General features: G+C 28.2%; 1 protein-coding gene across 3 annotated transcripts in view; it reads right to left on the minus strand.

Moving 5' to 3' along the window:
* Nucleotides 1-15,536, minus strand: part of LOC129918321 (protein kinase C, brain isozyme) — a 246,542-nt gene extending 231,006 nt beyond the window's left edge. For all 3 annotated transcript variants that reach the window (XM_055998797.1, XM_055998796.1, XM_055998795.1), the window contains exon 1: nt 14,608-15,536. In XM_055998797.1, coding sequence (XP_055854772.1) covers nt 14,608-14,813 — 206 coding nt within the window. In that variant the 5' untranslated portion in view covers nt 14,814-15,536. The remainder of the gene's footprint in view (nt 1-14,607) is intronic.
* Between the last annotated feature and the right edge of the window lie 215 nt (nt 15,537-15,751).

The raw sequence follows: 15,751 nt of genomic DNA on the forward strand, positions 1-15,751 counted from the left end.
GAGTTTCGGGTTGTGTTTTGAAAGTTAATCCGTAATTTTTTTTTATCATTGTAGTTTTTATTTAAATTCACTGTAATTGTTTATAGAATTTAGCTTTCGTTTGTTGGTTACAAAAAAAAAAACAACGAAGTGGGGTCTAAAACCACAACCTTGTAGTACTTCATCCACTATTGCTTTAAAATCTGGATATTTTTTCCCGCTTCAAATGCAGAAAATTATGCGTCCTGTAATATGAACTTTAAGATCCAGAGTTCAGAGATAAAAAGACCAACGAATAATGATGATTTAACTATTCAGAATTTTGTCGATCAATTTTATTTACGTTACTTCTGTCAAAGTATAAAATTATTTCTAAAAATTATTTCTAAAAACCAATACAACCCAGTTCTCTTTTACTTTCATTTGATCTTTCAATGAATTTTTAATTAAAAAATAAAAATGCACAACTACCATCTTTAAAGGGTATCAATTCCCTCTCTCTCACAAAAAAAAAAAAATAAATATTATTGAGCACTCTTCTATAAATTTTCAATCTATTGCCAATACCATCAGTATGTAATTATCTCTCCTTGCAGAAAAGAAAAAAAAATCACCCACACTGGAAGTAAAAGGAAGTGAATTTTATAATAAGGAAAAATATATATCTACATAAAGAAGCAATTCTATGGTATCAAAGAGCTCTGAAACTGAAGATTCATTCAATTTCACCCTAACTGACCTTTTTTTTATTATTATTATTATTATTATTATTATTATTTCCTATAGAGAGAGAAAAGATGCTTCTGCTCTGGTATAAGAACTAGATAATTAGCTGTCTTTCAGTTCTAATTATGGCACTTTCAGGATTATCCTTATGCCCTTCTGTTGTGTATATATAAATTTATTCAAAAGGATATCAGTGGAAAAACAAAAAACAAAAAAAAAGTAATCACTCACGGAAGTGGGGATCTGTATATCTACCTACTTTGTGCATAATGTTGAACTGACTGTAGGATAAACAAAAAAAAAAATACAAAAAATTAGGACCATTATAAAAAGGATATAAAGTTGAGTAGTATCTTCATTTTTTTTTTTTTTTTTGTTATATTTTTCATTATACACTATGGTCTTGTATTGTGTTGAAAATCACTCAAAGGTATTTTCTCCTCATTCTCTCCCTGAACAGATTTCTTATGCATGTACATAAAAATTTACTTATTTGGAGGCAAAAAAAAAAAATATTACAGAAGCATAAACAACCTCAGGATATACAACATTTTGTGTATCTAGATAAAAACATCCTTTCAGAGGTTCGCCTTTGCTGCTATTTTATTTTTTTTTTATTTGTTTCAAGGTATGTAGGTGTACCTCCTCCGTCTATATCCTCGAAACAACACACAAAATGTATTCCATGTTAACTTGTGAAGGGAATTTATCGAGTGAAGGTTATGGGGGGACAGGGGCGGGAGGCGGAGAGTGATGTGCATCAACAGGGTATAGACTGTGTAGAGTCCTTAGAAGGTCTCTCTAGCAATTACATTTGATATTCTGTTGCATAGTAAATTTTTGTGTAGGGTATACCTCTCCCCTCATTCCCCACACTCTTGTCAATCTCGGTCGGTCTCGGGTCGATGTTGGTCGGTTGCAAAAAGAGGTATCACAGGTATTTTGTCAACATCATGTTGCAATTGCATGAACCTGTTACTCAAGAGTCTTCCATGTCACCAAGCATTTTGCTGGTGAAGGTGATGGTGACTAAGAAAGAAAGAACGAAGAGTGTTTATGGTTAACCTTCTTTCGAGAACGTCAGGGCTAGCTAAAGTAGAGAAATTGCATGGGCACTCGAGTAAATATCGGTTGATGGTTTTTCCTTCCTAGATTGGGGTTATCTGGAATTTCTCTGTTTGTATGTATGTGTTGGCACCGAAAATATATATTTGTGCTGATGGTGGTTTGTTGGTGAAAGTTAATTTTACTAAGGATAAAGTTTTGTGATGCAGAGGCAAAAATGTATAAAATGCAATTTTTGCCAAAATGTCTGTTTTCTGTGTCGGGTAAAAGAGTTTTTAAGTCCTTTTTTGCAAATTATGATTTTCATTTATTTTGGCAAACATCACCGAGGGTTTGGAATATAAGCATTCTCTTGAAATGCATTCTCAAAAGGCCCTTTCTTGTGTTCTAATTTCAATTCAAAATTTATGTGGTTGTAATGTTAAGGAAATTCATTGTATCAAGCTTTTCGATTTTATAAACTGGATTTTGCCTATGGACAACATGCATAAAGATGTTTGTTTGTTGTTGTTGTTGTTGTTATTTTGTGGTAAATATACGATGGTAAGCATTTATTTTTAGTATTTTTGAAAAGTAATTTGAATGCAGCAAAAACCACTAGAATGTAATTTTATTTTAAAGTATGTTATGCAAAAATAATAACATTAATCCTGTGTGTTTGTTTTTTTTTTTTTAACATAACATTGCAAATAAAATCAACTGCAGATTCTGCCTATTTTGGTATTTTGAAATTATTTAAAGAATTTTATTTATTCAAATAATGCTGACAGAGTCTTGGTGGGTCCTTGAAATCAAAGTCCACTTTTTTCCTCTTCAACTGTCAGAGTGACAACCTCGAAAAATAGGTAATTTTAGCTCGATTTTGGTACAAAAATCAGAAATCTATTTACTACCCCTTGCCGAAAAAATGCATTTTTAACAAATTTCCTCCAAATTCATCGAGTGAGAAATCAAAAGAAACGTCTCTTTAAGCTCGATTTTGGTGTTTTTTCGGAATTTCGAAAAAATCCCAGGAAACCTCTTTCCGAAAAAAATGCGTTTTAAAAATTTTAATAATGATACATCAAAAGAAAAGTGTTTTTAAGCTCGATTTCGGTACGAAAATTACAAACTGATATTTTTCAGACTTTCGAAAAAATTCAAAAAAATGCCGAAAAAAATTCATTTTAAAAAATTTCATCCCAAATCCATCGAGTAAGACATCAAAAGCCAGGTCTCTTTAAGTTCGAATTTGGTACACAAATTAAAATTGTATATTTTTCGTATTTTCGAAAAAATTCACAGTTAATCCTTTGTCGAAAAAAAAATGCATTTTTAACAAATTTCCTCCAAATTCATTGAGTGAGAAGCTGAGAAGAAATGTCTCTTTAAGCTCGATTTTGGTGTTTTTTTGGAATTTCGAAAAAATCTCAGGTAAACTTCTTTCCGAAAAAAAATGCGTTTGAAAATTTTTAATAATGATATATCAAAAGAAAGGTGTTTTTATAAGGTGTACGAAAATTACAAATTCATATTTTTCAGACTTTCGAAAAAAATCGAAAAAATCAAAAATCCATCGAGTAAGACATCAAAAGCAAGGTCTCTTTAATTTCGAATTTGGTACACAAATTAAAATTTTATATTTTTCGTATTTTCGAAAAAATTCAAGGTTAATCCTTTGTCGAAAAATGCATTGAAAAAAATTCCTCCAAATCCATCGATTGAGTCATCAGAACAAAGACCTCTTGAATTTGGTACAAAAATTAAAAATTTATATTTTTTTCGGATTTTCGAAAAAATCCAAGGCTAACAACCCTTTGCCAAAAAAAAAAAATGCATTTTTATAAATTTCCTCCAAATCCATCGATTCAAAACAAAGGTCCAAAAAATAACAATTTATATTTTTCGTATTTTCAAAAAAAATCCAAGAATTTGCTTTGCTGAAAAAAGAGTAAGACATGAAATAAAAGGTCGATTTTGCTACAAAAATTAAAAATTTATAATTCGGATTTTGGAAAAAATCCAAGGTTAACCCCTTGCCCAAAAAATATTTAAAAATTTCTTTTTAAGCTCGATTATGGTACAAAAATTACAAATTTATATTTTTCGGATTTTCGAAAAAAATCCAAGGTTCAACCCTTGCCGGAAAAAAATACTTTTAAAGAAAATTCCTCCCAATCCTTAAAAAGAAAGGTCTTTTTCTACTCGATTTTGATTCAAAAATACAGAGAGACTTTTTACTTATTCATTATGTATGAAATGAACCTTCAAAACCTGGATACAATTCAGTACCTTGCATTTTTCACTATACTTTTTCTGAATAGATTTTAACCAAATTAAAATCTTTACAACCAATTTTATTCGTGTGACACACAAGAGTTTCCACTTCAAAATTTTTGTTGATTTCTTCGTATTCTAATTGAAAATAAAAGCATGGAAACACCCGATGCAAACAAAGTGAAAACAAAATGAAAACAAAACGAAAAAAAAAAAATATTAATTAAGCACAACGCAAGTATACAAAAACTTAAAGTACTTAGAAAATAAAAACTAAAACAAATTTAATTTTTCATAGTGTTGCCGCATGTTTTCAATTAAATTTACCAAAAAATAGGAGGCTTTGAAACTATCAAAATGTTGATATTAAAAAAAAAAAAGTTTTGAAATCTTTTATTGATAAATTTGTTTTAACTAATTTTTTTTTAACTAAACGGATTTTTTTCGTACAAACGATTTTGAAAAATAAGATCAGAATATTTTTCCTGAAAGTAGTTGAGGTAAGGTTTTTTCCTTAAACCGATTACTGCATATTTTTTTTTACTGAAGAGGGTTTTAATACGACTTTTTTGGTAAGTAAGTAAAATTATTCTTAAAGAGCTAAAATGACTTGAGACGACAAAATAGGTCATATTTTTTTATCTTTCCTACATTTTTGAAAATATTGCGTTCGTCATTCGTGGCTGAAACAAGATTTTATTTTTTTACTTTATCCAAATTATAACAGCGGCAACCCTAGATTTAGGTAAACTGCCGGTATTTTACTCTCATCGCACATCGTGTCGGAATTATTTTCTGCAGAACCCAAACCAAATCATTGCGTAATTCATTCCGACCTGAGCACACTTTGTTGCTCAGCTACTGCTGGACGTAAATGTTTGTTTGTTTGTGTACACAGCCGTAACCAGCCGTAGAGCCCACATACTTACAAACTGAACTGAATAATACACTTATACCGCTTAGTATTCTGGGCTAAGAGGGGTGGGTTGGTGTTGGATATGATGGCGTCAGCAGAGAGGAGGTCGTCTGTGAGTTAGGTAGGAGCTTATGTTTACCTTTTTTTTTCTTTCATCCACTTTAGCATTTACTCTCGCGCACCCACAACCAAAACGACACAAAAAAAAATACGAGTATGTTTTTAGCAAAAAGGGATAGCGTGGAATTATTTTGTTTATCTAGTTGATGACGGAGTTGAAAATATTATGAAAAAAAGAAAAATAAGGGTAGTGAATTCTCTTGTATTTTTTTTATTTTTATTTTTGTTAAATAAAAATTCCATGCTCGCATGAAAATTGCATTGAGTGCCCTTGTGCTTGAATAATGTACAAAAATAGCAATTTTTTTTTTTTGTCAACCCTCCCGAGTTCCAACCTATTTTCACACAAAACAAAAACAACAAAAAAGTCAACAATTAATCTTTTTTTTTTTGTTTGTTCATGTAATTAATTTAGCGTAACTGTGAAAAGGGGAAGTGTTACAAAGTTGATAATTTTTTTTTTTGCATTTTTTTGTATTTATATTTTTGATTTTGGCATTTATATAGTGGGCGCGCAAAATAAAATTAATATCGTGACTTTATTACTATTGATAAAATTTTTGATAAACGAATAATAATTTGCATTCTAGAGGAGGTATGAATGGTATACCTACACACATTTCAAAGAATGTTGAGTGTCGGTAAATAGAAATTATCATATTTAGGCTATGTTAAGTGTTAATAAGTAGAATAAATAATTTTTAGTAATTAAACGATAGCACAGGCAGAAAATGTACATTTGAAAAGCATGTATCAATACAATTTTTTTTTTTTTTTTCAATGACAATGACTTATGACATTTTTCATTATTATCGTAAAGTGTTATTGTTTTTAGTTTTCATCGTAGTTTTTTGTTTACTTTTTATGTTTGTTTATATTTGTATTTGATTTAAGAGGCATTTAGTTATTAAATTAAAGTGCAATACTAAGAAGAGTGTATAGCGAGTGTATTTTTTGAACTTTTTTCTGCGATTTAATGTTAACTCTTTCTGTCACACTTTTAAGTGAAAAATAAAATTTACAATTTTTGATTATAGTTATATTTGTAATGGTTATTTGATTAGAAAAATGACATGGAAATTTTTTTTTTTTTTGAAAAGGTGGTTTGAAAACTAACCAAGAAAACTGAAAGAGTTAAATAGGCCACCAATAAACTATCATCATAATGTAACCTTACTCTAAAAAAAACTGATAAATCTAAGATATTTGTTTGAAGATAAAAGAGCTTAGAAAAAATAAAATGATCCAAAATTGTTACTTCGCAAGTAAAGTATTTAATGATAAATGCTAGCTACTGAGTTTAAATACACCTAATCTATTATATATATTAAAGTTTGGTTTTGTGTACGTTCGGTATTGAAAAAATTCAAAAAAATTTCAAAACCAAGTTGTGAGGGTTTTTTTTGCAGTCATAGACCTTCGACAAAAGACTAATTAGAGGTACGCAAAATTTTGCACAGAAATTTGAGTCACACCATAAGAAAGATATTTAAAAAAAAATTAGGGGTCTAAAACGGTTTTTTTCATAGGCCCTGTATTTTGAAATAAAAATTTTTGAAAAAAAAACCTAATTTTTAGGGACATTTTTGAGTAGTCTTTTATTTTTTTGGAATTTTTAAAAGTTTGCAAAAAATCTCAAATGTATAGGAAATATAGGTTTTAATCATGTGCATGCATATACAAACTTTTGAATTTTTAAAATGATTTTTGACCGAATAACGGGAAAAACAATTTTTTTTTGTCCCAAGTTTTTTGGCCGTTTTTAACAGTTTTTTATTTTTGTCTTTTTTTCTTCAAAAGATAAATGAATGAAATTTACAGTGTAGATAGATAATGAGCAAGACTATATTTGTACATAGTTTCAATTAATTTTGTAATGACAAATTTGAAATAACGGTAAAATAAAACTCTATTTTTCAACACTATTTATCTTTATTGAGCATCCTGATAATATAACCTTTCATTTGATGTATCACACATAACGCTACATTCACTACAAGCTTCACAATGGTAAATTAAAAAACTTAAAAAACGTTTTAAACATAGGCCACTTTTTTTTAAATTTTAAAAGTGAATATTTTTAAATTAATTGGACGAACTTTTCAAGTTTTGATTTCCTTTTTGTATTGGGAATTATGACAAATTACAAAGTCGAAAATAGAAATAAATACAAGAAATGGCGGAACGAAGTCCGCCGGGTCAGCTAGTATGTATATAATTTAATTATATATTCAGGGACCAGTAACAAATCTTCGGTCTACTACTTAAACTTCTAATGAAACATTCGAAATTTCAGACTCTGTCCAAACTTGAATTGATTTATGTAATGAGAGTCATTTTCCTTAAAAGAAGAGAACCAACCGATACCTAGGGCTGCTAGATAAAATGTTATTAATGTCGGGACACCAGGTCTTAAAAGTCGGTCGGACTATAGAATAGTTCATTCATTTATTCATTGGAACAAAAACTATCGAATAAAACTATCGAATAAAAACTATCGAATAAACTATCGGATAAAAACTATTCAAATGATAAAACTATTCGAATGAAAAAACTATCGCATAAAAAAAAACTATTCGAATGAAAAAACTATCGAATAAAAAACTATCGAATGAAAAAACTATCGAATAAAAAACTATCGAATGAAAAAACTATTCGAATGAAAATAGTAACTAAATGAATGGTTTAAAACTATCGAATGAATGAATATTTTACAACTATCGATAGTTTTTATTCGATAGTTCCCATCACTAATGACAAGTCAAGGTTTCATACAAAATGAAACTTGATATAGTTCACATAGGATTAAAAATTTAGTTCATTTTTTTTTCAATGTAGTTCCAAAATCGTGGCTATGGGAATAAATCGGTTTTTTTAACCAATGGAACAGTTCTGCATTTGTCAATTCAATGGAACAGCTAATGGAACAGTTCTGCATTTATCAATTATCAGAAGAAAAGAAGCATATTATAACGCAAATTTCAAAATTTTTTATTATTTTTTTTTACGAAGTAAATACAAAATAATCCTCACCGATCTGCCTCTAAATGTGACTGTTAATTGCAGTTTTTCTGTCTATTAGTGGTAAATTAAGCATTACTTGTTTTATTCTATAAGCTTTTTTGTACTTTTTTATTTTGGTAATTTATATTTTGCCGTGATGAATTGAGTTCTACACTGATTTGTTTAAAAATCACACCAAAAATATGCATTAATTTTTATGTTTATTTCTTTTCGTGTTTTTCCAATTTTTTACGAATTTGAGTTAAAAATGTTTAACAGTTTGATGCATGCTGAACAAAATTTTGTCAGTACCATTTTTTTTTACTCAGAAAATAAAACAAAAAATAGCCCCGCATAATATTACCATTTATATGACTCATCATAACATACTTATTAAATAGCCGTCAACTTCCCTCTTTTATATTAAACCGTTAAAGATTAATCTCCTTAGATCGAGAAATATTTATTTTGTAAAAATACTTGTGTGTTATGATGATTGTATGTATCAACCATTCGCAGATGTATTTGGAGCATAAAACAAAACAAAATCATTAAAAGAAAAATATTAGTAGTAAAACAATTTGTTAGAATTTAAAATAAAACAAGAACCTGGATTTTTTTAGAAAAATGTTACGTATACGCCATACACTTTTTTTTTAAGTTATACTTTTGCGGTGTTGGGTATGAAAATTTACTTTTTGAAAACAAAAAATTTCAAAAAGATAAGCAAGTAGTTGCATCTATTACTCATAATTGTTAAATGTTTTTTTTTTTTTTTTTTTTTTGTAACTATAGCTAATAGATTGAAGTTCTGCTCTTTAGACAATGTAACAACCTGATGTTCATAATTTCTAATCTGCTTATATGAATTTTATCATTTTTTTTAGAAAATTTAAGAAACAATAATACAAAAAATAATTTTTTTTTTGTTATTTTTGACATGCTGTATCTCAGCGCAAAATGATCGTCTAATGATATATTTTTTAAGAATTCAAAATCCTGATTTAATATCGCAAGGGTTTGAAATTAAAGCTTTTCATTCTTAAAATGAACCGATGGAATACTTAACTTAAGCATCGTGAGTATTAAAATAAGAATTGGAAAATTATTGAAAACCGACTCAAAACAAGAATTTCAGGTTTAAGAAGGATTAAGAATATCCAAGCTTAACAGACTTTCGCCAACGAAATGGTTTGAATTGACAATGATATTTTTGATTTTAGCTCGGGTTTTTTCCGAGTGCAATATTCTTAAAAAGAAAACAAATATTGTTTTTGAAATAAGGGATATTTATTAAACCGAAATATATTGCTTTGCAGTTAACCAAATTATTTTCTTAAGAATCTCAAGCGCTAATACTTTTTAATTTAAAAATATATTACGGAATTTTTTTTTAATTCCTATTAAAGCGGGAACTTTGTTTAAAATTTGCCCTGGCTAAGGATTTAGATTTTCTCGCCGGATAAATATAAAACGACAAAAAAAAATCCATTCTTATTCTTGTTTATATTTTAAACTGAAAAACTAAATAGATAGTTCAACTTATTTTGGTTATTAACATTTTGTAAACACAATTTTTTTTTGTAGTAAACAAGTTTATTTAACTGAAAAAAAAAATGTAAAGCAAAAGAAAACTATTAAAAAATGAAACCCTTATAAGAAAAAATTTATAAATTCATGCCTGACCTAAATATTTTTCATTAGAGATAAAAAAAGGAAAAAAAAAATTTACTTATTACAACAGTAAACCCTCAAACGTGGGAGTCAAACTTCCGATATCATATTCCACAAGAATCCCTAAACTATATATATTTTGTATGTTGTTGTATACTATAGTTGTTGATGATAATTATAAAATTTGTTTTCCTTTTTTCTATCTTCTTGGATTAAAAAATTATGAAAACATTTTTTTTTTGTCTTCCATCTTGCACTTTCTTGGCAAATTAAAAAAATTTCAAGAAAGAAAAAAAAAAGAATAATAAAAACTCATAACATCCCTTAAGAAGAAGCTTAAGAATTTTTTAGTTTGATTAAATTTCAAATAAGATTTTTGCTTGTAACGAGAAATATTTAACCTCTTTCAAACATAAACTATAAAAAAATGTAAGAATATCCTTGTTAGAACTTTGGGTTCCTAGAAATTGGAATTAGTCCCAGAATATAGCAATATTGGATCTTTCGTTTATATAACAAAAGTATCTCTCTTTCTTTTTGCGGGGATTAAATTCTAATTCCTTGTTGCTATCAATATCCTGTAATTTAAAACCACATAACACTAATTGAATATTTAAGTTTCTGGTCAAATTCCCTAATTAAACTTTGACGTTTTTCCAAAAATTTTATTTTCTTCGCATGATGTAATCATTAAAAAATAACAAATTTTTCCTGACATTTTTATCATCTCTCGCTTGCTACCGTCACCAAAGACCATCATAATCTGACATAATCCACTTATATGTAAAAGTTCATGTGTTTTTTTTTTTTTCTATAAGAGCGATAATTTTAAATTTATCAACACAAAAAAAAAAAAAAAATAAGGAAGGAAGGAAAAAAACACATCATCACAATGGATTAGGACAAAGTTCACTTCCTTTTTCAATTTTCCAAGTACTTTTACCTACGTACAATGTGTTTTTTTTTTTTTCTAGTAAAAACAGGAAACTTGAAACCTCGTGTTTGAAGCGTGTTTGACCTATGACATCCTCATAGAAGTAGAGTGTTGTTCCCCCAGAGCTCTTCCTTTCGAACTCGTGGTAACTTAAGTAATATTAATAGGAAAACCTCTAACGTACCAAACTGTATTATACACAAACTAGTGTACGAGACAAGCAAATTCTCAGTACGATGACGATGCTATGGGAATGGTCTATTTCAAGTACTTTCAACCTTAGTTATATTTTATGATGGGAGCACATGATGGCGGTTGGATCATTTCTCTTTTGATGTATGTGGTTTTTTGAAGGGAAAATATACTCGTATTTTGGACATTGTGTCATTAGTTTGGTAGTTTTATAATGCGGATGAGAGAACACGTGAATATTATTTAATTATTTTCCTCGAAATAACTATGTGGTCATACACACATCTTTTGCACAGAGATAAAGCACAGAAAACCGAAAAATTTAGCTGGAAAAATTCTGATAATACAGCGAATTAGCATAGGAATAGGAAGCCATAGTGCAGAATGAAACTATTGGCCAAATTAATTTTTGGAACTATATTACAAGTTGGTCATCATATACGGTTAACCAAAAAATTTTTGCATGTAAATTACAGTTTGCAGAAACTTTTATTTTGACAATGACAAAATATGCATTAGTATGCATTTATATTATTAACTGGTAGGTACCTACTTCAAAGTAAAAGTTTATATTTCTCGGAAAAATTTGTTGAGTTGGGAATAACTTTTGTTGGAAAATTACCTGATTTTGAGAAAAAAAAATCAAACTTTTGAAATGATGTGTTTTAACAATTGTTTCTATTTTAAGTGGTTTGACTTTTTCCATAATAATACAGTCAAATATGGTGAAAAAAGGGGTAAACCTCGAAATGAATGCTAATAGAAATTTTTTTACTCAATATATTCGTTTTGGCATTCTTTAACATACCTCAAAAGTCTTGAAAAATCTCATGTCCGCAAGTCGCGATTTTCAAGGTCAAATTGAGATTTTCAAAATTAGCAAAAATAGACGATGGTACACATATGATACATGATTTCAAGGTACTTTTTAATGCTCATTCCAAAAAATCTAAAATCTAAAAGGCAATCTGACGTCTTTGAAAAAAGTTATATCTGTTTTTCATCTGTCAACCCATATTATTATAATACATAGTTGCAATCTTACTACCGAAAAATCCTGAAATGTTATAGTAGAGGAACTAAATTTTGCATGAGGGTTTTCATATCCATTATCATTAAGAATCATAACAATGCAATAAAAAAAAATATATAAATCTATGAAGAAATAGTATTTTTTGAGAAAGGGGAAATTTTAGAATATGCACTAGAAAACATCCTGGTATAATCTTGGAATTAGTTCTAATAGGCTGATTTTTAGTTTCTATGTTTGTTTGGATATTCTTAAATCATGTCAAAAATCTAAAAAAATCTCATATCCGCAAGTCCTTATTTTCCAGGTTAAACTAAAGTAAGGTGAAGATTTAAAAAAAATTTATAAGAAAACTTTAGATTCTTATAAGCCACATGATTTCAAGGTATTTTTTAACGCTGATTCCAACAAAACCCACAAACAAATCAATCTGACCATCCCTGAAAAGTAATGTACCTTACTTAATATCTGAAGTGTACCAAATATTTGGTAAATACCAAATATCTGAAGTGTAGTTTTTCAATTTTTTAAAATCTGCACCTTGTCTTGGAAAATTAGGACTTGCGGAAATGAGATTTTTTAGATTTTTGACATAAATTATAGAATATCCAAACAAAGATAGAAACAAAAAAAATTACCCTATTAGCACTAATTCCAAAATTGTACCAGGATGTTTTTTAGTGCATATCCCAAAATTTCCCCTTTTCTCAAAAATTAGCATTTTGTCATAGATATGAATGTTTTAGTAAGTTTGCAACTATTATAATAATATTGGTTGACAGATGAAAAACAGATATAACTTTTTTCAGAAGACTTTTGAGGTATGTTATAGAATGCCAAAACGAAACCCTGAATTTAAAAGCAATTTTCTGGTTAGTGGTTATAAAGTTATGTTTAATTTGAATAGTAAGATCATATTCAGAATTCGCTCGTTAAATGCTTAACTAAATTCACCACTTTTTAGAAAAAGCTGGCTCACCTTGTTTGTAGAAAAAAATTTACATTATCGTCTTTCAAACCAAAGTATTTCAGTAGATAAAACTATCACAAAACAAGTTTGAAAATTTTCACATTTGTACAAGCTTTTCCAATTTTTAGAACAACGTTGTTAAGACCTCTTTCGATAAAATAGAAGCTAAAACCAAAACTGTTAAAAAAATGACGGCAGAGTTTAATCTTATTCGTACAATTTAATGAAGAAAAACTACTGCATTCCAATTTTGAATGACATTTTTGATTTTTATTTAAGTGACTTGTTTTCAAAATATATTAAGTTTTTTTTTAATTTTTTTCCAATGAAGGTAGGTATGTAGGTACATAAATAATATATAATTTTACAATGGTAAAGGTTATTATTAGGTACAAAATTTATTCACGTTTATCTTTGAATTTGCTAAGCTGCAAATGAATTGAGAGAAGTTTAGAGCTACATATTAATGAAAAAAAAACATTTTTCAACTGAATTTTCGGATCAATCGCTGGTGAGTTTTAGAGAATTATTAAGAACCTTAAGAAAAAAAGTTATTAAAAAAAAAGCGAAAAATGGTTTTATCTATATTTTGTGTTACACATTATTCACAAAAATCTAGCTTAAAACAAATTTTGAAGATTAAAAGTATGCATATTAACTTTGAAAAGTATAGCATCTTTTGACTTTCAATTAAATCTATCTATATAACATAGAAAGATAGTAGGAAATATTTTTGGCAACGAGTCTTTAAATATAACTGTCAATTTCACTCAGTTCAAAATACAAATTCTATAATAAAATTAATAATAACTTTCTTACTGGAGAAATTTGGATAGCCAACATATTTTTTTTTTCTCTAGGTAGGTATGTAATATTTAAACTTCCAAATTTCTTTATATGTATAACTGCGTACCTAATAAAAAGACTTGATAAAAAAACCGTTAAAAATTAATCAAATACTTTATTTGTAGATTTTTGTTGCTTCAATTTGGAACATGATTTCTTTTTGTTTGCATACTTTCAAAAGAAGTTAAAAACAACTCGATTTTCATATTAAATGCTGACGCTTACAAAACAAAAGATTCAACATAGATAATTTAATTTAAGTCATAGTTTTTGATTAAAATTATTTAAAATATTTCCTAGTTCATTCAATTATTTTCAAAACATGGCTAATAATAAAATTTCCTCTAAGAATGCACCTTCTATAACACTTAACGCCAACAACACTCTTTGTCAATTTTATAATCCTCAGTTCTTTTGACTTCATAATATTTCTAAGTTTTCACCTCTTCACTATATTTTCTCACAAAAGCATCCACCTGAAGTGGTAAAACACTTCTGCATAATAATAATAGATTATAAACGCCCGCATCTCTTTCATTCTCTCTTTTTCATAAAAAGAAAACCCATCATCATCATCATCATCTATACCACCATCATAATATTGTTTTCATTACACAAAATAAAGTAGATAATTCCTTAAAAAAAAAAGAAACTAGGTCAAAAAAAAAGTAGTACTAGAACGATGAAATACAATTTTACAACCGCCAAAATTCAACCCCTTTTTACACACTTGTTCTACTTCCGGGTTATATCATTTATTTTTAGGAACTTTATGTCTCCCAATATATGATAAAAATCTTGTATAAAATCAAACCCCTTTGTGATATTTAAAACCCAATTTATATAACCCATCAAAAACTTTGACATTGAACTTTTTTGATAAAAAAAAAACTTACCATATAAAATCCTTGCAATGCGAACAGAAGGTCGGCTGCTTGAAGAATCTCGGTATAAAGCAATGATCCTTAACATTGAAGACATTCTTCTTCTTGAGGGCACCCTTTCTGAGACGATTTTTCATCGTATTTTCCGCCCCACCACTGGCGCCATCCTCCTTCATTCTTTCGATATTGTTATCATTTTCAATCGTCGACGCCGACATTTTTCTAATTTTTTTTTTTTAAAACTTTTTTTAAAGATTCTTAACCAACACAACAAACAAACTACTACAAACGCACACAAAAAATATGTAGTAAACTTAATCAAATCTATTAGATTTTTTTTTAATATTTCTTTTTTTTTTATTTTTAGCCAAATAACACTCGTGTGAACCTTATTTCCTTTTTACAATCATAAAAGCATTACAGAAAGAAGAACAGCGCAAAAGAAGACAATATTTTTTTTTTTTATTTTTTTTTTTATAAAAATAAAGAAAATGAATAACACACACAAATAACTCTTGTATCTAGATACTTTTCAATTTTTTTTTATTTTTTATTATTATTTTTGTTGTTGTTGGTGGTATTTTTTTTCTTCTTTTACTTTTGTTAAAATGGACAAAAGAAAAAATCGTTAAAATCCAGGTGCAGGAATGAAGAGCAGCCAGCAATCACAATTATTTATGAACAATGACCAATGCGACAGGTTGTTGTATTCGTTCTTCTCGTTTTGTCTGGATAAGGGTGAGTGTGAGCAAGCAGCAAGAGCGGACTTAAGGGTGAGTGTTTGTGAGTTTTAAGTTTTACACTTTAAATGCACACGTTTATATATGTATTAATCGAATATCGAACGGATGAATAGTGGAAAGTTTATTTTATACTCCTATAAAAATCGTATAAGATTCCTATAAGCTTTTTTTTTAACTTCTTCACAAAAATGACAAAAAATTTTTCGACTTCTTCTTCTTCGACAGAAAAAATAACAACCACAACCGAAAACCCTTTCGCCAAAAATGCAACAGATACAATATCTATCTTTTCTAGGTTTTTGATAAATGCCTTTCTACAATTTATATATTACTTTTTTTTTCTTCTTCTAAACTTCTTGTATATCCAAACTTGAAACTAACTGCTCTGATGGTTGCGTAAATTTTCGCGTCGT

This window comes from Episyrphus balteatus, chromosome 4 (assembly GCF_945859705.1).
Source record: "Episyrphus balteatus chromosome 4, idEpiBalt1.1, whole genome shotgun sequence".
NCBI lineage: Eukaryota > Metazoa > Arthropoda > Insecta > Diptera > Syrphidae > Episyrphus > Episyrphus balteatus.